We start from the raw sequence: 23,296 nt of genomic DNA, 5'->3' as shown, positions 1-23,296 counted from the left end.
TGTGTCTGACTTTGGGACAGTGATGTTATTCTGTGGTTGACTGTGGGATAATGTTATTATGTGGCTGACTGTGACAATGATGTTATTCTGTGTCTGACTGTGGGACAATGATGTTATTATGTGGTTGACTGTGGGACAATGTTATTATGTGGCTGACTGTGGGACAATGATGCTATTCTGTGTCTGACTGTGGGACAATGATGTTATTCTGTGGTTGACTGTGGGATATTGTTATTATGTGTCTGACTGTGGGACACTGATGTTATTCTGTGATTGACTGTGGGATAATGTTATTATGTGGCTGACTGTGGGACAATGATGTTATTCTGTGTCTGACTGTGGGACAATGATGTTATTCTGTGGTTGACTGATGGATAATGTTATTATGTGGCTGACTGTGGGACAATGATGCTATTATGTGTATGACTGTGGGACAATGGTGTTATTATGTGGTTGACTGTGGGATATTGTTATTATGTGGCTGACTGTGGGACAATGATGTCATTCTGTGGTTGACTGTGAGATAATGTTATTATGTTTTTGACTATGACAATGATGTTATTCTGTGTCTGACTGTGGGACAATGATGTTATCCTGTGGTTGACTGTGGGATAATGTTATTATGTGGCTGACTGTGGGACAATGATGTTATTCTGTGGTTGACTGTGGGATAATGTTATTCTGTGTCGGACTGTGGGACAATGATGTTATTCTGTGTCGGACTGTGGGACAATGATGCTCTTCTGTGTCTGACTGTGGGACAATGATGTTATTCTGTGGTTGACTGTGGGATAATGTTATTCTGTGTCTGACTGTGGAAAAATGATGCTATTCTGGGTCTGACTGTGAGACAATTATGTTATTCTGTGGTTGACTGTTGGACAATGATGTTATTCTTGGCTGACTGTGGGACAATGATGTTATTCTTGGCTGACTGTGGGACAATGATGTTATTCTTGGCCGACTGTTGGACAATGATGTTATTCTTGGCCGACTGTGGGACAATGATGTTATCCTGTGGTTGACTGTGGGATAATGTTATTATGTGGCTGACTGTGGGACAATGATGTTATTCTGTGGTTGACTGTGGGATAATGTTATTCTGTGTCGGACTGTGGGACAATGATGTTATTCTGTGTCGGACTGTGGGACAATGATGCTCTTCTGTGTCTGACTGTGGGACAATGATGTTATTCTGTGGTTGACTGTGGGATAATGTTATTCTGTGTCTGACTGTGGAAAAATGATGCTATTCTGGGTCTGACTGTGAGACAATTATGTTATTCTGTGGTTGACTGTTGGACAATGATGTTATTCTTGGCTGACTGTGGGACAATGATGTTATTCTTGGCTGACTGTGGGACAATGATGTTATTCTTGGCTGACTGTGGGACAATGATGCTATTCTGTGGATAAGGGAGCAGTTCAAAGTTCTATGTCTGATAAAATCTTTATTCCTTAACTTTTGTAACATTACATTGTTTAGATATATTCTGAGATTATAAAAAGAGAAACAGCATGGCACCAAAAAGTGTTTTTGAATTCACACAATCTTTCCCATAATTTATCTTGAATTTATCAAAAAAGTTTCAAAGACCTGTTTGCCCTCCACATTTCCCCCCAAACGCAAGGAATTATGATGTTTATCAGACATCAAACATTTGAACTCCTCCCTTTTCTACATCTCTGTAATAACATTCCAGAATAAAAAACAAATAATCACGAAGAATATCCTTGTTTTATTGATACACATGTGTATTTCGACAAGTTAAACACTCCACCCAACCCCACTGATACATCCTGATGCTGAAGGTAAAACATTGAACATCTGCTCCTCCCAATCCCACACTGAAGTGACAAATTCCCAAATGGACCCCATCCACCCATTACAACATCCGCCCATGTGGTTATAATATAGATAAAATATATAGCAACCTGCATATAGTAGTTTACAGATTAAATATTAATATTTCTTATGGTAGAAAAAGTGAGTGAGTTTGGTTTTAGGAAGCAATATCATTGAGGGAAACACCAGGCATGGGCTTCACACATATCCATGTTGGGAATCAAACCCATGTCTTTGGTCCGACGAGCAAACACTTTAACCACTAGGCTAACCACTGCCCTATAAAGGTAGAAATAAGCCAAAGGGAAAACATTCAAACTCCAATGAAAATGAGCCATTCAGAATGTTTATGATATAAAGTTAGGGCTGAGTTCTTGTACACTAGACAGGATTATGACGAGGTAATTTGGTTAAATTCATAACCAATAATGCCATATATTCCTGTGTATAATGTTCAATTCCCCCCTACCACCCCAAAAAATACAGCTGAGGGGGTTACATATTAAACATGCAGGAAATGAATTAATTCCAAAGTAAATAGCTCCGAAAACTGCATGTAAACAAAATCTGTACTAAAGTCCTGTTATTAGACTAAAAAAAATATTAGTCTTGGTTCTCAGTCATCATCATAAAGTTCACCACACGTTTGGTTTTTTATTTCCATTTTTAAAAAAAAATATATAAAAATCCTTAAATATTCCAAGACCAACGGTAGTCAAATACTGTATTCCAGTATTTTACTCATCAAAACATACATTTCTGTAGGGAGCCCTTTCCCAGGCTGATTGTACACAACTGTTTGTTTGGGTACATCTTAGTTTGAACAACAACAAAAACAGACAAAAAACAAAGACACCATCTGCACTATATTTTCAAAATGCTGAGAATCAATTCTTTTATTTTTTAAGCCTTAAACACCGTAATAAAGTGTTCAATTTGTGGCTTCATGTTTATAATCTACATCCATAATTTTATTCATAATTTCATTTAATATTGTGTACATTAATTTTCGGTGAAGTCTTGTTGACCAAGTTTTTTATCTATTGTTTGTTCACCTGATGTGATCTCAGTAGTTTTTGACAGCTTATTATATACCAAATAGTATGTAAGTTTCCCCCGAACCTCTTCCCAACAATGGGGTGTGTGCCTTCAACTCAAGCGTGTACTATACACAAGACAATAGGGTAATGATGTGCTGGGACATCCCTAATCCAGTCACTGTCCTGGCAATAATGATTGAAATCAGATCTTAGTTATCGCTAAACAAAGATCTGAGGACATCCCATTACTGGTCACATCAGAACGACCTTTCATCCAAGCTTACCAGAGCCTTGCTTACCAGATCATGAAAGTGACAGTCGGAATGTGATTTCTATTCATGCAACTGTCGAAAAGGACAACACAGGATATTCCGAACGACAATTACAACATGCCGTATAAAGCATCGTCTATCTCGCTTTAATGGGATAAACATTTGAAAGGAAGAGACTTTGCATAGTACGTGGGCAACATATTTTTCAAGTGTAGTTGCCAGTTTGAAATCTTGTGCCATAAAGCTCGAGAAAGCTGCTTTCTGATTGGCTAATGTCGACTTCTTGTTAGTCATTTCATCGGTCTGTCAAAGTATGTGAAAGGTTGTTCTGACATGACCCGTAATGGGATGTGCTCAGATCTTTGTTTAGCGGTAGCGAGAACTAAGATCTGATTTTAATGAGATTGCGATCTACAGGTATAGGATGAGGAATTTAGTCTTACATTTTGGATCTCATCTCCATGATTCGAGGTCCAGAAGGTGGATAAATCAGTCACTACATACTGAACAAAGGCGTAGGACGATAACATTTTTGGGGTTATATTTTTATAGTGAGGATTGAGCACACAATTTCATAAATATAACCTCAAAAATATTCACGATCCCTAGCTATTATTGTTAAGATGTTGCTTCCCACCAATGCCATAATAACAGATCTGATTCATTACTCTCTTGTCAGGCAACATTTCTAATCAGTCAATCACTGTGGGTTCTAAATTCTGAAGCAAAGCATCCCTTCAGTGATATATGACAACAATTTCATATCTATGTATGTATATCTCTATATGTAATTTAAAACACAGGTTTATTATATTTTCAAAACCCAGTTCTGACCCAAGCAACAAAACACAGAAACTTGATACCACCAACAGCCTGGAGACGTATGCTTATAGTCAACGATAATACACAAATCATTTTCTCACAACGTGGTCGAACAATGATAACATATATTGTACACTCAAACTATGAAATATTACAAACATGTACATGACTTATGTCACAAATGAGACGAACCCATTGTCAAGACATACCTGTATTTGGTTAAAAGTTCCTGCCCATGATGAGAGAGCTTAATACACTTCGCCCTTCACTACATCTGTTGTGAGATACTTGGTTACATGTTACATCTGGAGATGTGTCTGCCAGTATGGAGCTCCACTTGGCCACATCGTGTTACATGTTACATCTGGAGATGTGTCTGCTAGTATGGAGCTCCACTTGGCCACATAGTGTTACATGTTACATCTGGAGATGTGTCTGCCAGTATGGAGCTCCACTTGGACACATCGTGTTACATGTTACATCCAGAGATGTGTCTGCCAGTATGGAGCTACACTTGGCCACATCACGTTACATGTTACATCTGGAGATGTGTCTGCCAGTATGGAGCTCCACTTGGCCACATCGTGTTACATGTTACATCTGGAGATGTGTCTGCTAGTATGGAGCTCCACTTGGCCACATCGTGTTACATGTTACATCTTGAGATGTGTCTGCCAGTATGGAGCTCCACTTGGACACATCGTGTTACATGTTACATTCAGAGATGTGTCTGCCAGTATGGAGCTACACTTGGCCACATCACGTTACATGTTACATCTGGAGATGTGTCTGCTAGTATGGAGCTCCACTTGGCCACATCGTGTTACATGTTACATCTTGTGATGTGTCTGCCAGTATGGAGCTCCACTTGGCCACATCGTGTTACATGATACATCTTGTGATGTGTCTGCCAGTATGGAGCTGCACTAGGCCACCTCGCGTTACATGTTAAATCCCAAGATATGTCCGCCAGTATGGCGGAAATGTGTCTACCAGTATGGAGCTCCACTAGGCCACAACTTTCTGTCTGAAGACGTCCAGCATCTGAATGGCCTTGCATTTGATGTGGACATTCTCTCCGTTCTCCACCATGATTGGCAGGTTGAAGGCCATCTCATCCAACTTGGCAGGGTCGGGCACACACAGGAACACATGTACCTGAAACACATACATACCCTTGGGTGCCTTGACACATGGAAAGTGCTACTGTATTATTAATCATCAAAAAATGTATTGTGTTAGGCTGAAAAAACCAATAGTCTTGGTTCTCAGCCTATGCCCACATCGTCATAAAGTCTGCCGCACGTTTCGTTCTTATTTCCATTTTTTTTTAAAATAAAAAATTCTAATACTTAAAAACAATGCGATCCAATATAGCACAGAGTTACTTCCCTTTCCATGCGCACTGCTTAACTGTGCATCTCTGGTTATGGTCATGGCGGCAATAGGAGTTTGTAAGCTTGTTTATATAGGGAGGCCCTTTCCCAGGTTCATGGTACACAACTGTTTACTTTGTTACATACCGGTACTAGTTTGAACAAGCAAAAAAATTTAAAAAACAAAGCCCATTACATATTTTCAAAAGTCACTACCTAAGAACCAATTCTAAGATTTTTTAAGCCTTTTCATGACTTCATATCAAGTGTTCCATGTTTCTGGTGAACTTCATTAAAGGTCACTGAGAATGGAGTTTCGTCAAATTTGAATAATAAATGCTTAGATATTGAGTATAAAAGCGCTTAGGATCACTTCATGCTCACTGACCTTGACCTTCAATGTCCTCAAATCACATGCATAGATAAGATTTGTAAACTTAGATAGATGGTCTTATGACTATTTTCATCATTTAAAAGTCAGTTCATGAGTGAATGAACTTCAAAGAGAACATGACATTTTTCTATTTAAAAACCCTGACCTTTGACTAATCTTAACCAAAATGAGAGGGGATAGCTACCTCCCTCTCCATCAGTTCCATGGCTGCATGACCCGTGAAGATCAGGGGTAGAATAGGTCTTCAGCAACCCATGCTTGCTGTAAAAGGCGACTATGCTTGTTGTAAGATGCGACTAACGGGATCGGGTGGTCAGGTCGCTGACTTGGTTGATGCATGTCATCGATCCCAATTGCGTGGCTCGAATGTTAATCTCCTGATTGTCTGGTCCAGACTCGATTATTTACAGAACGCTGTCATATAGCTGGAATATTCCTGAGTGCGGCGTTAAACAACAAACAAGCCAACCAACAAACAACCATGGCTGCATCCATGGATACCTACTTTCCTCTCCATCAGCACCTTGTACAGGGCAACAGGCAGACCTTCAGCTCTGGAACTCAGCGCCATGTGGGCCTCTTTCCTCCAGATCTCCACAAACTGATCCAGGCTTTTCCCTGTAACATGACATTAGCCTTGACCATGCTTCTACCTCATTAACTATACAATATTTGTCGTATATACATAGATATCATGACAAGCAAATCTTTTACTCAGGTACGAAACCTCTGTGTGTGAAGATCTGACGACACCTCGATGGAGGTTGCATCAGCATGATGAGGTGAACTTTCTCATTAGCCAATCAGCATTGATGCTTCTACATGCTTGTTAAAAGCTAGGTACAGGCTAGGTACAGGTTAGTTTAAAACAGGCTAGGTACAGGCTAGGTTCAGGTTAGTTAGAGGCTAGGTACAGGTTAGTTAGAGGCTAGAAACAGGTTAGTTAGAGGCTAGGTACAGGTTATTTTAATACAGGCTAGGTACAGGCTAGGTTCAGGTTGGAGGCTAGGTACAGGTTAGTGAGAGGCTAGTTACAGGTTAGTTAGAGGCTAGGTACAGGTTAGTTTAATACAGGCTAGTTACAGGCTAGGTCCAGGTTGGTTAGAGGCTAGGTACAGGTTAGTTAGAGGCTAGGTCCAGGTAAGTTAGAGGCTAGGTACAGGTTAGTTAGAGGCTAGGTACAGGTTAGTTAGAGGCTAGGAACAGGTTAGTTTAATACAGGCTAGTTACAGGTTAGTTAGAGGCTAGGTACAGGTTAGAGGCTAGGTACAGGTTAGTTAGAGGCTAGGTACAGGTTATTTTAATACAGGCTAGGTACAGGTTAGTTTAATACAGGCTAGGTACAGGCTAGGTTCAGGTTAGTTAGAGGCTAGGTACAGGTTAGTTAGAGGCTAGGTACAGGTTAGTTAGAGGCTAGGTACAGGTTAGTTTAATACAGGCTACGTACAGGCTAGGTTCAGGTTAGTTAGAGGCAAGGTACAGGTTAGTTAGAGGCTAGAAACAGGTTAGTTAGAGGCTAGGTACAGGTTATTTTAATACAGGCTAGGTACAGGATTGAGGCTAGGTACAGGTTAGTTAGAGGCTAGGTACAGGTTAGTTACAGGCTAGGTACAGGTTAGTTACAGGCTAGGTCCAGGTTAGTTAGAGGCTAGGTACAGGTTAGTTAGAGGCTAGGTACAGGTTAGTTTTATACAGGCTAGTTACAGGCTAGGTTCAGGTTAGTTAGAGGCTAGGTACAGGTTAGTTAGAGGCTAGGTACAGGTTAGTTAGAGGCTAGGCACAGGTTAGTTTAATACAGGCTAGTTACAGGCTAGGTTCAGGTTAGTGAGAGGCTAGGTACAGGTTAGTTAGAGGCTGGGTACAGGTTAGTTTAATACAGGCTAGTAACAGGCTAGGTATAGGTTAGTTAGAGGCTAGGTACAGGTGAGTTAGAGGCTAGGTACAGGTTAGTTTAATACAGGCTAGTTACAGGCTAGGTTCAGGTTAGTGAGAGGCTAGGTACAGGTTAGTTAGAGGCTAGGTACAGGTTAGTTTTATACAGGCTAGTTACAGGCTAGGTTCAGGTTAGTTAGAGGCTAGGTACAGGTTAGTTAGAGGCTAGGTACAGGTTAGTTAGAGGCTAGGCACAGGTTAGTTAGAGGCTAGGTACAGGTTAGTTTAATACAGGCTAGTTACAGGCTAGGTTCAGGTTAGTTAGAGGCTAGGTACAGGTTAGTTAGAGGCTAGGTACAGGTTAGTTAGAGGCTAGGTACAGGTGAGTTAGAGGCTAGGTACAGGTTAGTTTAATACAGGCTAGTTACAGGCTAGGTTCAGGTTAGTGAGAGGCTAGGTACAGGTTAGTTAGAGGCTAGGTACAGGTTAGTTTTATACAGGCTAGTTACAGGCTAGGTTCAGGTTAGTTAGAGGCTAGGTACAGGTTAGTTAGAGGCTAGGTACAGGTTAGTTAGAGGCTAGGCACAGGTTAGTTAGAGGCTAGGTACAGGTTAGTTAGAGGCTAGGTACAGGTGAGTTAGAGGCTAGGTACAGGTTAGTTTAATACAGGCTAGTTACAGGCTAGGTTCAGGTTAGTGAGAGGCTAGGCACAGGTTAGTTAGAGGCTAGGTACAGGTGAGTTAGAGGCTAGGTACAGGTTAGTTTAATACAGGCTAGGTACAGGCTAGGTTCAGGTTAGTGAGAGGCTAGGTACAGGTTAGTTAGAGGCTAGGTACAGGTTAGTTTAATACAGGCTAGTTACAGGCTAGGTTCAGGTTAGTTAGAGGCTAGGTACAGGTTAGTTAGAGGCTAGGTACAGGTTAGTTAGAGGCTAGGTACAGGTGAGTTAGAGGCTAGGTACAGGTTAGTTTAATACAGGCTAGTTACAGGCTAGGTTCAGGTTAGTGAGAGGCTAGGTACAGGTTAGTTAGAGGCTAGGTACAGGTTAGTTTTATACAGGCTAGTTACAGGCTAGGTTCAGGTTAGTTAGAGGCTAGGTACAGGTTAGTTAGAGGCTAGGTACAGGTTAGTTAGAGGCTAGGCACAGGTTAGTTTAATACAGGCTAGTTACAGGCTAGGTTCAGGTTAGTTAGAGGCTAGGTACAGGTTAGTTAGAGGCTAGGTACAGGTTAGTTAGAGGCTGGGTACAGGTTAGTTTAATACAGGCTAGTTACAGGCTAAGTTCAGGTTAGTTAGAGGCTAGGTACAGGTTAGTTAGAGGCTAGGTACAGGTTAGTTTTATACAGGCTAGTTACAGGCTAGGTTCAGGTTAGTTAGAGGCTAGGTACAGGTTAGTTAGAGGCTAGGTACAGGTTAGTTAGAGGCTGGGTACAGGTTAGTTTAATACAGGCTAGTTAGAGGCTAAGTTCAGGTTAGTTAGAGGCTAGGTACAGGTTAGTTAGAGGCTAGGTACAGGTTAGTTAGAGGCTAGAAACAGGTTAGTTTAATACAGGCTAGTTACAGGCTAGGTCCAGGTTAGTGAGAGGCTAGGTACAGGTTAGTTAGAGGCTGGGTACAGGTTAGTTTAATACAGGCTAGTTACAGGCTAGGTTCAGGTTAGTGAGAGGCTAGGTACAGGTTAGTTAGAGGCTAGAAACAGGTTAGTTTAATACAGGCTAGTTACAGGCTAGGTACAGGTTAGTGAGAGGCTAGGTACAGGTTAGTTAGAGGCTAGGTACAGGTTAGTTAGAGGCTAGAAACAGGTTAGTTTAATACAGGCTAGTTACAGGCTAGGTACAGGTTAGTGAGAGGCTAGGTACAGGTTAGTTAGAGGCTAGGTACAGGTTAGTTTAATACAGGCTAGTCACAGTCTAGGTTCAGGTTAGTTAGAGGAATATAAAACGAATATAAAAGAGCAGTTCCAAATGAAATATTATAGAGGCTGTGTTACCATGGCTACCCTGTTGTAAGAGAGTACTAATGAAGGTATGTTAGTGTTCTGTGTGGATTTTCTTTTGTTAAAATAAATGTTTCTCAATTGAGGTAGTTAACAAATGAAGCCAAATCGTTTTAGAAAGCTGATATCTGATTGGTTCAAGAACCCATGAATCCCTCATTTAGACTGGGCTGATAAAACATTCTCAAGGTGAACTCATGTGATCTGTTTGTTTCTTTGTGGTTTAATGCAACACTCAGCAATATTCCAGCTATATGACAGCGGTCTGTAAAAAAATTGAGTATGGACCAGACAATCCAGTGATTGACACCATGAGTATCGATCCAGGTAATTGTGATACGATGACATCCATCAACAAGGTCAGCAAGTCTGACCATCTGATCCCGTTAGTCGCCTCTTACGACAAGCATGGGTTGCCGAAGACTATTTCTAACTCCGAATCTTCACAGGAAGAACTCCAAGGGAGCTGTCCTCAGATCTGCAGGTATTGTATATGAGAGAAAAAATCTGATCTAATGATTAAATCTAATTGATTAAACACACCTCAATTAAGCAATCCAACGTTTTGAAATGAGAACAAATTTTAAGTGTCCTTAACATAAACCATATGTTCTTTACCATAGGCATGGTCTGTATTTTTTATATTGTAAAGTAAGCTTCACCAAGTTAAAACAATGCAGAATAGCTTGTCTTCAATAAGAAACCATCCTTGGAAAGAACCATAAACATCTTATAATTTGGTAAGACCGCGACCAAGTGGATTAAACGTCTGCTGGGAGAGCTGAAAGTCGGTGGTTTGATCCCTCATCATGTCATACCAACAGATGTTGAAAGATGTCTGGAACTCGTGGATAAGAAACAAGAACTGGTCAGCTCGGAATCAGTATACTGTGTCTGAGTGGGTATTCATATTAAAAACTGTGGGCTAGCACTATATATAACAAGCATTAGTCCAGACCAGTACAGAGAGGACACCCAGACACAGACAGTTATAGAAGTGCAATAATCGTGAACATGACTTTAAACATCATTTCACCTCACCACCATCCTGTGTTTTGGCATCTTTTGTTTGAACCAAATGCAACTTATATGAGAGATGGGTTTTTTTGTTTTGTTTTGTTTGTTGTTTAACGCCACATTCAGCAATATTCCAGCTATATGACAGTGGCCTGTAAATAATCAAGTCCGAACCAGACAATCCAGTGATTGATATCATGAGCCGCTTACAACAAGCATAATATGAGAGATGTAATCGATTGTAGCACCGTCAGTGGCGATTACGAGTTATGTCCCTCTTTTATGTCTCTCCTATTGACCAATCAGATTACATATGAGAGATGCAATCTGATTGGTCAGTAGGAGGGACATAGAAAGGACATAACTCATAATCGCCACAGATGGTGCTACGATCGAGCCTGGAAATTCCACCCTAGTTCGGCAAGGATGGAAACTGGATTCATGAAGTCAGTTAACTCCCTTGCCTCAGGAAGATGGTATTTTGGCAACAGCAGCTACTCTGCAGACACTTACCTTTATACTCCAAATCAAACTCGAGCCAGTAGAGGTCATTTTCCGGCAATGGTCCTGGGAATGTGATCGGCCCCACTTCCAGAAAGTTGGCGAAGTCCTCATAGCAGTAGAGAGGGGTGCATGTCACAGACACGTTACCAAGGCGATACAGCCCAGCAATTGTCCTCTCTAGTCCAATAACATCAGCCACCTCAATGACTGAAACAAGGTAACGATGCGTAAAGGTCAAGGTGATGGAACACCCATAATAATACCAACAATATTAATGATAATAATAATTACCATTTAAATATATATAACTTGATAATGATTTGAGAATCTTACTTATGCTTTTTTTATTCAAATCTATGCATAATGTATTTGTTATAAATTTGTATATTCTTGTGGTTATTATCATTATTATCAACCTTGCAGGACACTGACGTCACATGATTAACATCGATCTTCAATGAGTCTTATATGAACTGGTTTATGGATTCCAACAAGACTTATATCATGAATAAAGGAGTTTTTAAAAATCCCAACATTTCTTGCTCTCAAAAATTGCAAACTTGTTTGTTCCCCATTCAAACATTCTATAATCAATAGGTTAAACTGTAAGACTGTTAAGATAAACTAACTTGTTCACATGGCAACAAATCAAATAACACTTTGAAAAATCACAAAAAGAATAGCAAAAGTCCTTATATTTTTTAAGCAAACCAAAAACAATAAAAAAAAAGTCTGGCCTTGTTTTAATTAAATTCAATCACAGGCAGAATTTAAGTCCGAAAAGGACGTGGGATGAAGCAAACTGTTACCGACATCCTAAAATACTAAGTGATGAAATACACAGGTCAGTTCCTTCTGTACCTATACACAAGGCCTTAAACATGTTTATTGATTGGTTTTTTTGTTTTTTCTTTCTTATCCAATGCAAGACTCGACAATATTCAAGCTATATGAGAGTGGCCTGTAAATAATCAAGTAACTACCAGACAATCCAGTGACTAACAATGTTTGTTGTTCGTTTGTTTGTTGTTTAACGCCGCACTCGGCAGTATTCCAGCTGTATGATGGCGGTCGTAAATAATCAAGTCTGGACCAGACAATCCAGTGATTGACATCGGTCCACGCAACTTGGATACAATGACATGCATCAACCAAGTCAGCGAGCCTGACCACCCGATCCCGTTAGTCACCTCTTACGACAAGTCATGTACCGGTACATTAAATGTTTAACATGTTCAAGAGTTTTTGACAATCTCAACATTTTAATTGGCAATCTTACCTGTTAGATTTAAACATTTTCTGGCTTATCTCTGTACATAATGAACACAAACACTTATAGAACATATGCCTTTTCTTTTTTAAGCGTTAAGTGCAGCTAGGGTTCTAAATGTAACTGTTAACATTTCAATGTGCAAGAAGGACTCTACTGGCCCAAGTTTATGAAAGTAAAATTAGTTTATAAATTATTTCTGGTAAGGTTAAGTATTAGGGTGAAACTATTCAGGGCTCTTAATGCTCTTGTTTAGAAGTGAAAGAGTTAAGATATTACTAGAGGACCACTTTCTCCTGCAGTGATGTTAATGAGTGAGTGAGTGAGTTGGGTTTAACGCGGCTTTTAACAGTATTCCAGTTATATCGCGGCGTGTCAGCTTAATGTGGGAGGAAAGCCCGAAGTTATGCAGGTCTCAGACGTTTACCACTTCGGTGAAACCCACAAGCACGGGTATGGTGCTGACATACCTAGAAACATAATCGGGGCGAACTGGGATTCGAACCCACAATCATAGGTTTCTGGCGTACCCAAGGGACACAACTCTGCACAGCGAATCGCGGCGCCTTAGACGACTGGGCCACCTGTGCCCCTGTCATGTTCACAAAGGATATCTCAGGAATGTTTAGCATTGTGTGTATTACATGCTGCTAGTGTGTTTGTTACTGAATATCTAATATCTATATGATATGACATTATCATAAAAATGTATAAAGAGCATATATGAGAAATATGATAAATAATCAATAAATGATACAAAATATATGATATTGTGAGTAATATATATAAACTCACTAGCTACTATCTGGGGCTCTCCAGTTACCTGTGTTGGCATAACAGAAAAATAAATAATGTAATACAAACAATAAATAAATAAATTTCAAAAATATAAAATAATGATTTTATATAAATACACATATACAAAACAAGAGTAGTGAATTTGTACCCAGATGAAACTCATAAGAATTGCCATATTTAATGAAATAATTATGCACATTAAACTTTTGTGTTAATAAATTCCTTGTTTCTCAATACCTGCCCGCCTCCAAAATTGAACCCTTTTGAACTTTTCAGCTTCGATTTTGTTTTTGCACCGGATGCCAACTTTCTGCAAATGCTGTCCATAAAATGCAGCTTTAGAAATTTATTTTTTAAGACTAGTCCTGAGGACAAAGTACAGAAACAATTTCAGGTACTACAAATGTACCCCAGGTACGTTTCTGTATACAGAAACTACAACATGAACCGGTTTTAGTTTCGGGTTAGGGAAGATAGACTCAGTGTACCAGGTACATTTCTGTATTCCACTTTTGGCTGGGGTACATTTATGTATACATGTCTATAGTACCTGTGCTGACAACGGCCCCTTCAGCCTTTATAAGTTTGATACCCATGTTTCGGTCCGAAACATTACTGTAATATTTTTTTAGTACATTAATTAAACGAGTTTAGTAATCTCAGGCCTGCGGACTAGCGTGAATTTCGAAGGCAGAGTATGCCATATTCATGGCGAAGCCCAGCCCTGGTCACCAATGCTTTGGACACACCTCTTTATACTTCACAGCTGGGTCCCTTTCAAAAAAAGGTCAAATTGTCATCAATTCAAATTGACTTTTACAGATTTGTAAAAAAGCACAATGAAAATATAAAATCAAGAAACATGAATATTTTTGTAACTGGCCTAAAGCATATCTGGGTACGAATTCCCTGCTCATACAAATCTACTTTGGAACACAAATACCAACGCATCCCTTCCAGTTAAGTGGACACAGTCATATATTCATAAATATACATATAAATTCTTTGAGCAACAGATTTATAGCTATAACATGCCTTTTTTTAAAAATACAAACTGCTATACGATCCTATATTTGTTGTGTCGTGATAACATATGAATATACTTTCTATATATCTATTATTATACATCGTGTTTGTCACCATATATGTTCAAATCTTTTATTGACATGTTTATCAACCTACATCCGTGGTCATAGGCCCTATATATGCAAATCGATCTACCATTCCATTATTCTTACTTACAAATCAGTTTGGACTTTTCAACCCACAGACGTGAATTTAGTCTAAGCAAGCCCTAAGAACAGTGTGGGGAACATATAATAAACAACTGATACGTGTTGTAAAAGCACAAAGCCTACTTTGAACTTGTGAAGAATCTTCGTGTGGTTGGAGTAATTTTGCACTAATCCTGCGAGTTTTGACACAAATAGCACCATGTCCATCCCTTCCTTGAGCGGGGTCACTGAGATGTTGACAAAATAGATCTTAGACATATTGCCGGTGTGGTTGCAGGATGCGATTCCCAAACAAAGCAAATTTCGGCACGATGTTATTACAGTCGTTAATATTTCCTTTTAGTGGTGAGAGTTACCTCCCCTGGATTGTCTCAGTTGTTTACCGGACTGAAATGAAACAGGTTTTGCACACAGGCCCAAGAAGCATGCCTATTTATGTATATGGGTCCGGCATTTAATATCACTGTCCTGCTTGAGGGAATTGTGGTTTCCTAGTGCGAATATTACGCCGCATCAGTGAATCAGTTCACACTGGATGGGGCGTTTTTCTTTGGTTATTGAAACAACTCTCAGTATTGTTGAGAACGGACGTCATCCAGTCTATGACGTCACAATTTAGAAATGCACGATTGTTTGAGAACAATCAAAGGAAGGGTAACCCAGAGAAGCAAGGCACAAGTAATGTAAATCTCCAACTCGCAGTTCTTAAACCCATGGGCCAATACCTGAGTAGGAAGGGTAAGATATGGTATCTGTCGGCGGTCGGGTAGCCTAGTGGTTAAAGCGTTTGCTCGTCACGCCGAAGACCCTGGTTACAATGTGTGAAGCCCATTTCTGGTTTCTCCGGTAACAACTTCGGTATAAATTCATTTGCTTAGGAGGCCACCAGAATCTGAACTTGCCTCCGAATGATTTGAGAAAAGATGAATCATATAGCAATTTCTGAAAGCTTCTTCGGAACTAGGTGCCGCTGTACAAAGGGATCTTAGCACTAAGGTGATCGCAACTCCCATACTTTAACATAGACGTACGATCATCGTAGCACTGATACAACAGCACCCTGGTCGGGCCCCACATGCAAATACAATAAATGATTCTCTCCTATGATTTCCTTTTAACTATTTTCCAGTAAATATGTTTTTCTTCCCATGTGTATTTTACAATCCCATTTGTTATATAGAGAATTTCACCCGAGTGTTCTTTGATATCAAATATATCAACGAGTGTTGATATATTTGATATGAAAAGACACGAGGGTGAGATTTTATTTATCATCCAACATCATTCTTCCAACTGTTTCATTTTGCAGACAGTAATAAGCAGTGTCTAAGTGTAAAAAGTACTGCTAACGGCATACCTCGTATGACGAGGGACCCGTGAAGATTCCGGGGTAGAATAGGTCTTCAGCAACCAATGCTTGCCGTAAAAGATGACTGTGCTTGTCGTAAAAGGCGACTAACGGGATCGGGTGGTCAGGCTGGCTGACTTGGTTGATGCATGCCATCGATCCCAATTGCGTGGATCGATGCTCATGATATCAATCACTGGATTGTCTGGTCCAGACTCGATTATTTTACAGACCGCCGTCATATAGCTGGAATATTGCTGAGTGCGGCGTTAAACAACAAACCACCCAACCACTGCTAACCGCTTCAGTAGCAGAGCGATTAGTGATGTCATTTGATTGTGACGTCATGGTAACAATGACTTCACAATGGTCTGCTAAGCATTGTGATGCATTTTCATTGTTGTTGTTTCCCACGTGGTGAAGATACAGGTGGTAAGATACTAAATCCGCACGTCACACGTGTGTCGGTTGACCTTGTTTTATTCGTTTTGATTGGATAACCGTGGCCTCTGTCACACCGGGACTACTTTTTTCATTCTTTAAAACCGCGAGACGTCATTCATTTTGCAACTACGAGGCAGAACTGAAGCAATCTCATGAGAGCGAGAGATGTTTACAAACACTTTATTAAACCAAACAAGATAGTAACACGCATCAAATTCGGTTTGCTTTCTATATAATTTATGCATAGAGCTTCTACAGACATTATATAATCGAGCTATATCCATTTACAATGTACGACTAGATTAAAAGATCGAGGGTCCCCGTGAGTGTGATGCACCCACCACTTTCGCAACTTTCAATTTGATTTAACGTAAAAGGATAAGGTGAAATAAAGTCAGTTTAAACTATCTGGACAGCAATCTCATTAAAATCAGATCTAAGTGCTCGCTGCCGCTGAACAAAGATCTTTGTTTAGCGATAGCAAGAACTAAGATCAAGATTGTATTCCAGCTATATGACGAGGGCTTGTATACAATCGAGTCTGTACCAGACACTCCAGTGATTAACATCATGAGCATCGATTTAATAAATTGGGTTACGATGACGCCAAGCCTGACCACCAGATCTTGATAGTCGCCTCTAACGACAAGCATGAATTACTTAAAACCAATTCTAACCCGAATCACTGAATCAAGATTCAAACAAACATATGGGGGCACGGGTGGCCCAGTCATCTAAGGCGCTGCGATTCGCTGTGAAGAGTTGCGTCCCTTGCGCTCGCCAGAAACCTATGATTGTGGGTTCGAATCACGGTTCGCCCCGATTATGTTTCTAGATTTGTCAGCACCATACCCGTGCTCGTGGGTTTCACCGAAGTGGTAAACGTCTGAGACCTGCATCACTTTGGGCTTTCCTCCCACATTAAGCTGACACGCCGTGATATAACTGGAATACTGTTAAAAGCGGAGTTAAACCCAACTCACTCACTCACTCACTCACTCACTCAAACAAACATATAAAACAAAGCATTATCATTCCTATGAATTGGGAGGAAATTACAATAAAATGTAATGTAAAGGGATGCATATAGCTTAGTACCTTTGTTAAAGCTGTTAAATGGATAGCTCGATAAAGCAAGAAACGTATTACAGTACGAATATAAAATATGGTATTAAATATCATGAAAGGTGCCGATGAAAGTTTTCTCAAATTACCGCTTGCCATACCAGTCCCTACACTCAAATTGTTTAGATAAAGGCCAACAGTGCTGCTATTGATTCAAAGCTCCATACCAACGCGTGCTGCTTTCACTACGATCACGGCATACTACTGAGATTGTAGAAATAGAGATAACGCTGCGAGGAGCGATATTGATCCTAGCCGCGCGTCAGGACGATTGGTATTATCGGACGATTCTATTTTGGCACCGTAGGTATAGATATTTTTATCCTTCAGAGTGATGCATATTTATTAATCACATAGAGAACATTTCCATAAAATGCTTATTCGTAAACTTGTCGTATAAATAATGTGACAGCGTTTCCGATGCCACACAATACTGATAATCACCCATTATCTCAATCAACAGAGCTTTTCATCTCTGTGACGCGAGAATGGACTGTTCTGCAAGAAAAATGGCCACTGACATCTGTAGCAGAAATTGTTGTACAGACGAAGCAAACATGTAAAACGTTACAACAAGATCCGCGATGCATGGAGAACTCTTTGCCAGGAAGGTGACATGCGCCAGATGCATCTGAAACGACCACAATTCAACTAGAAGCGGAGACCTGCAATTATTGCTGCACAGTAGCCATTGCGATTCGCCGAAGCCTGTTGAGTCTGCGATAACGGCCCGGCATCAATACATTTGTTTACTTCGCTGAGCTGTGTTCGAGATGGCGACCAGAGCCGCTACATGTAAGTGACGTGTTAGATGCATAGACAACTGTATTTGGTACCTCTAATGATTTGTGTGATGATAATCATTTTAGTACCGTATTTGCCGTAATACCGTATTCGACGTAATAAGCGCCAATGGCGCTCTCAAAATTAGAAATAAACAGAGTTAAAAGATAAATTTTGTGGTTTATGCTGACAGCCTGAAATGTTTATATACAACAGATATATTTTTCCAGAATTTATTTGCCCATAATTAAGGGTGCATATAACACACTTGTGCGTATTATACGCGAATAATTAAGTCTTGTGTACATTGATCAATCGGAAGGGGTGCTAATTGGGTTTGTTCACTAGCCTATATATCAGCAAATATCACCATGGGCGCTTATTAGAGCGGGGCGCTTATTACGTCGAATACGGTAATACAATAATGGCTAGGCTGCTTAGAAAACTGACAAATGGGGTGCTTATTAAAACCGTACGCAACATGTCTTAAATTGTTTTTCATAGATTGTAGTATATATCATGCAGCTGATCAGTCACGATTACAATACCCTTTTTAAGCTTGTGTCCTGTTAATAATCTCAAATATACCAAAAATGTTTTTGTTTGTTCGTTGTTAAACCACACTCAGCAATGTTCCAGCTATATGACGGCGGTCTGTAAATAATCAAGTCTGGACCAGACAATCCAGTGGCATACATACATACATACATACATACATACATACATACATACATACATACATACATACATACATACATACATACATACATACATACATACATACATACATTTACGGAAGAACATAGATGGATTTTCGTGTAAATGTTTGGTCTTAGTACAGCACGCTATAAAGATTACTTTCAGACTGGCCAAGAATTTGGTAGGTGGCGTTTATTGCAGCTGGGCACTTAGTGCCACAAATATGGTATTAATGATAATAAATAATAAGTATCAAATTGTTGGTCGTGGCAATATAAGCAATATGTAAGAATAGAGCACAGGAGTGCTTATGCATATGCAGACCATCTCTTGTGGCCCTGACCAAAATGTGTCAATAATAATTGACATGATTAATATCTATGAACGTGATGAACATGATAGAAAAAAAAACCAAATATGTCCACAGTTGTTTTGGTTGATGATTGTGCTTTAAGTGTGCCACAGTTTTCTGTGTCCAGTTAGAGAATTAATCAACATTGCTGCCCCCAAATTTGACAAAGCCTCCATCATGCCCAGTTTACCACTCAGTTAATTCCTCTGGTCCTTGAGAACATTGACCAGAATTGGACCAAATGCTGGCACACTCTGAAGCAGCACTGAATGTCAGCGTGGTTTTATTAACCCATTCAGGCAGTGCATCACAGCAGCAGATTAAAACTAATCTTTAAAAAACATAAAGGGCAATTGAAAATTGAAAGAACTGTTGTTAAATTTGATAATGTCTATTTAACCATCACTCATTCCTGCAACAGTTTGTGAAAAGTAATCTGTGGCTGGGTAATTTTGTGTAAAAATATATTGGTTCAATGGAGACTGGGGTAAAAAATGAATTTGCAACCACATGACCCCTACCATGTTTGAAATGTTGTAAATTTGTGCCAAATCATGTGAGCACCTTCTTTAAAAACATGGAAAGATTTGAAAATGTCTGTTGAAAGCGTCGGTACACATGTTTTACAAATCCTGTAATTGATTTAAATCTGTATGACAGTTTATGAACCGGACGTCAATTTCTTTACGCGATTTGGATTGGACTATGCATAGACTCGTTAGTCCAGCCAAACAATAACTTCATAATTGCGGTCTAGTAGGGCTGGGACGGGTAACTCGTTCCCCGGATCGGGTGGGTACTGAGTAGGACCCGGGTACCCACAGGACTACCCGGACCCGTGTTTAGTCATGTGATATATTGTTTAATGACAAAAATTATCAAGAACTATATGGTTACACTACAAGTCACAAATGTTCGCATTTCTTTCTGACTAAGCTCCAGTTCCTTCTGATTTTTCATATTGCTGAATAAAGATATAACTTAATTCAGCTTGGGTGTATGAATGACCAGATTGTTTAATACATGTATCTAAGTACATTTTGCCAGGGCTATGCTAAAAATGTTCCCAATCGGCAAGGGTTTGCCTTTTATAGTCAGTTAACACCCTTGCCTCGGGAAGATGCTCAGTACTATTTCAGCACAGGCTGACCTTTCGTGTCCATCAATACGAATACCTACAACTGATTTCCCAACAACTACCTGATATGATAACACAAATGGTGGTCACAAGTGACATGATAGGTCAGATAGGACACACAAATATCAACATTGAAATATTGGTCAAAAGATTTGTTTTAAACATGTATATTTTATTTGCAGTCACATCCAAGATTCGGAACCTGAAGGATTACCACTACCGGATCACCAACAACCTGACACCCCTCCCCACAGGATCAGACATTGCCAACACCCTCAAATACTTCTCCACCACCCTGCTCAAGTCAGTAAATTGGCTTTTTCTTGTGCACAGTTTGTATAATTCTTCACTTGAAGTATGCATATACGACATGCATTTAGTCAGTTTTCTTATGGAAATGCACTGATAGTATCACCAGCACAATAAAAATAAGCTCCCTATATCGTGTATATGTGTCTGATGTTCTGAGGTTGTTAGCACTGCACTTTGTAAGTCAGTGTACACTGCCTGACAGAAGAAAGTATACTAATGTGTGATGGTGGCTAGAAATGAAACAAACAAAACATGGTTATTTGATCATGTTGATGGTGATGTACTTGATGCAGATATCATGGTTGTGTTTTAGACCTTGGCTTAAGTCTGCACTGTTTCATCTAGTAGCATTTCTTAACGTTTGTAATTTCTTTACTCAAATCCAATTTTCAAGTGTATTTTTTCTTTTGCCTGGCAGCTTAGGTGAGAAATATTAGCTATGGTTAACTTCTGCTTTTAGGCCTTTTTAATTTTATGTTTCATGGATTTATACAAGCTTTTCCGCACAAGGTTGGTCGAAATAAAAATAAACAACTATGTCAATCATTTATGTATTTTATATGATAATCATACTGCCGATGAGTTAAAATTGCAGCTGGCTTCTTGAATCACTGATAGTGATGTAGACATGGCATTGATATATTACATTTTATATTTCATGAGAGGGTCTATGTTACCAGCGGGAGACATAACAATGCTTTTCAGGAGGATCGGCTGGCCTGTGAAACGAAAAATTAAAAATGTGTGGCCTTACTATCCAATATTTACCGTGATTACCATGTTTTCTGGTTGCTGATAGTTACTCAAAGCTACAGTTCCCTCGTACAGTAACGTTCGGTGTGGTCCTGTTATTGCACCAGCCCACAACAGCGTTCCAAATGCACACTGACGATGTCAGTGAAACTTTGTTGTTTTCCGATCTATTACATTCAACAGGATACAGTTACATTCAACAGGATACAGTTACATTCAACAGAATCCAGTTACATTCAACAGGATACAGTTATATTCAACAGAATCCAGTTACATTCAACAGAATACAGTTACATTCAACATGATACAGTTACATTCAACAGAATACAGTTACATTCAACAGAATACAGTTACATTCAGCAGGAAACAGTTTCATTGAACAGAATACAGTTACATCCAACAGAATACAGTTACATTCAACAGAATCCAGTTACATTCAACAGAATCCAGTTACATTCAACAGGATACAGTTACATTCAACAGGATACAGTCACATTCAACAGAAAACAGTTACATTCAACAGGATACAGTTACATTCAACAGAATACAGTTACATCCAACAGGATACAGATACATCCAACAGAATACAGTTACATTCAACAGGATACAGTTACATTCAACAGGATACAGTTACATTCAACAGGATACAGTTACATTCAACAGAATCCAGTTACATTCAACAGAATACAGTTACATTCAACAGAAAACAGTTACATTCAACAGGATCCAGTTACATTCAACAGGATACAGTTACATTCAACAGAATACAGTTACATCCAACAGAATACAGTTACATTCAACAGAATACAGTTACATTCAACAGGATCCAGTTACATTCAACAGAATAGTTACATTCAACAGAATACAGTTACATTCAGGAGGATACAGTTACATTCAACAGAATACAGTTACATTCAACAGGATACAGTTACATTCAACAGAATCCAGTTACATTCAACAGGATACAGTTACATTCAACAGAATCCAGTTACATTCAACAGAATACAGTTACATTCAACAGAAAACAGTTACATTCAACAGGATACAGTTACATTCAACAGGATACAGTTACATTCAACAGAATACAGTTACATCCAACAGAATACAGTTACATTCAACAGAATACAGTTACATTCAACAGGATACAGTTACATTCAACAGAATACAGTTACATTCAACAGGATACAGTTACATTCAACAGGATACAGTTACATTCAACAGAATACAGTTACATTCAACAGGATCCAGTTACATTCAACAGAATACAGGTACATTCAACAGAATACAGTTACATTCAACAGGATACAGTTTCATTCAACATATTGAGTGTAGTCATCATGCCAATCATGGAAACAGGCAAATGGTTTTGGAACTAGGACGTAAAATATTTCCATAATACTTTTTAATGTGTACTTTGATGGTCTTTGTGTCCTTGAGAAAATATATTGACATGTCATGACATATTTGATATAAAATTACACTAGTTCTGAATATACAAGGCAAATGTATATGGATTGTTGAAATCACTGCAGACATGATTTAAGTCAGATGATATTGAAAGGTCATCGCCCTCATTGTCTGAATGTCAAAGGAACGCTGTATCAGTACTTCTTCTATCATATTACTTGACATCATAAAGGCATCCTTATAATCATGATAATCCCTATATTATATATCATGTGAAGTAAAGGGTAGCACACGCCTTCACGCTTTTGTTGAAAGGGTAAACTCATTGGAATGTAATAGTCTTGGTGTTTACATGTTCAACCAAAATCTAGAAGTGTTTTATCCAACTGATGTCTAAATGCAGGCAATACCAACAAGAATATTTCTTGGTCAGAAGGATATTCTGTAGAAAGTCCCAGCTAAGAATGACATAGCTAGGGTTTTTTCAAAGTTA

The 23,296-nt window shown here is 39.3% G+C and overlaps 2 protein-coding genes across 4 annotated transcripts in view; one reads left to right on the top strand and one right to left on the bottom strand.

Annotated features, from left to right (window-relative positions):
- Nucleotides 1-1,724: 1,724 nt before the first annotated feature.
- On the bottom strand, nucleotides 1,725-14,807 carry LOC124132338. The gene is made up of 5 exons (XM_046496219.2): nucleotides 14,566-14,807; nucleotides 13,205-13,232; nucleotides 11,149-11,346; nucleotides 6,256-6,368; nucleotides 1,725-5,138 (listed from the first exon to the last, which is right to left on the bottom strand). Exons 1-5 carry the CDS (start codon nucleotides 14,698-14,700, stop codon nucleotides 4,989-4,991), a joined length of 624 nt encoding a protein of 207 aa, XP_046352175.1. The 5' UTR covers nucleotides 14,701-14,807; the 3' UTR covers nucleotides 1,725-4,988.
- Nucleotides 14,808-17,855: 3,048 nt separating this feature from the next.
- The window catches only part of LOC124132337 (protein unc-79 homolog), a 72,425-nt gene continuing 66,984 nt past the window's right edge, over nucleotides 17,856-23,296 (top strand). For all 3 annotated transcript variants that reach the window (XM_048403225.1, XM_048403226.1, XM_048403224.1), the window contains exons 1-2: nucleotides 17,856-18,154; nucleotides 20,514-20,634. In XM_048403225.1, the coding sequence (XP_048259182.1) occupies nucleotides 18,133-18,154; nucleotides 20,514-20,634 (143 nt within the window). In that variant the 5' untranslated portion in view covers nucleotides 17,856-18,132. The remainder of the gene's footprint in view (nucleotides 18,155-20,513; nucleotides 20,635-23,296) is intronic.

Source organism: Haliotis rufescens, unplaced genomic scaffold (assembly GCF_023055435.1).
Source record: "Haliotis rufescens isolate VD_foot unplaced genomic scaffold, xgHalRufe1.0.p SCAF_3, whole genome shotgun sequence".
Classification (NCBI taxonomy): Eukaryota; Metazoa; Mollusca; class Gastropoda; order Lepetellida; family Haliotidae; genus Haliotis; species Haliotis rufescens.
The sequence above is the reverse complement of the archived record's forward strand: the minus strand, read 5'-3'. Positions and strand labels throughout refer to the sequence as shown.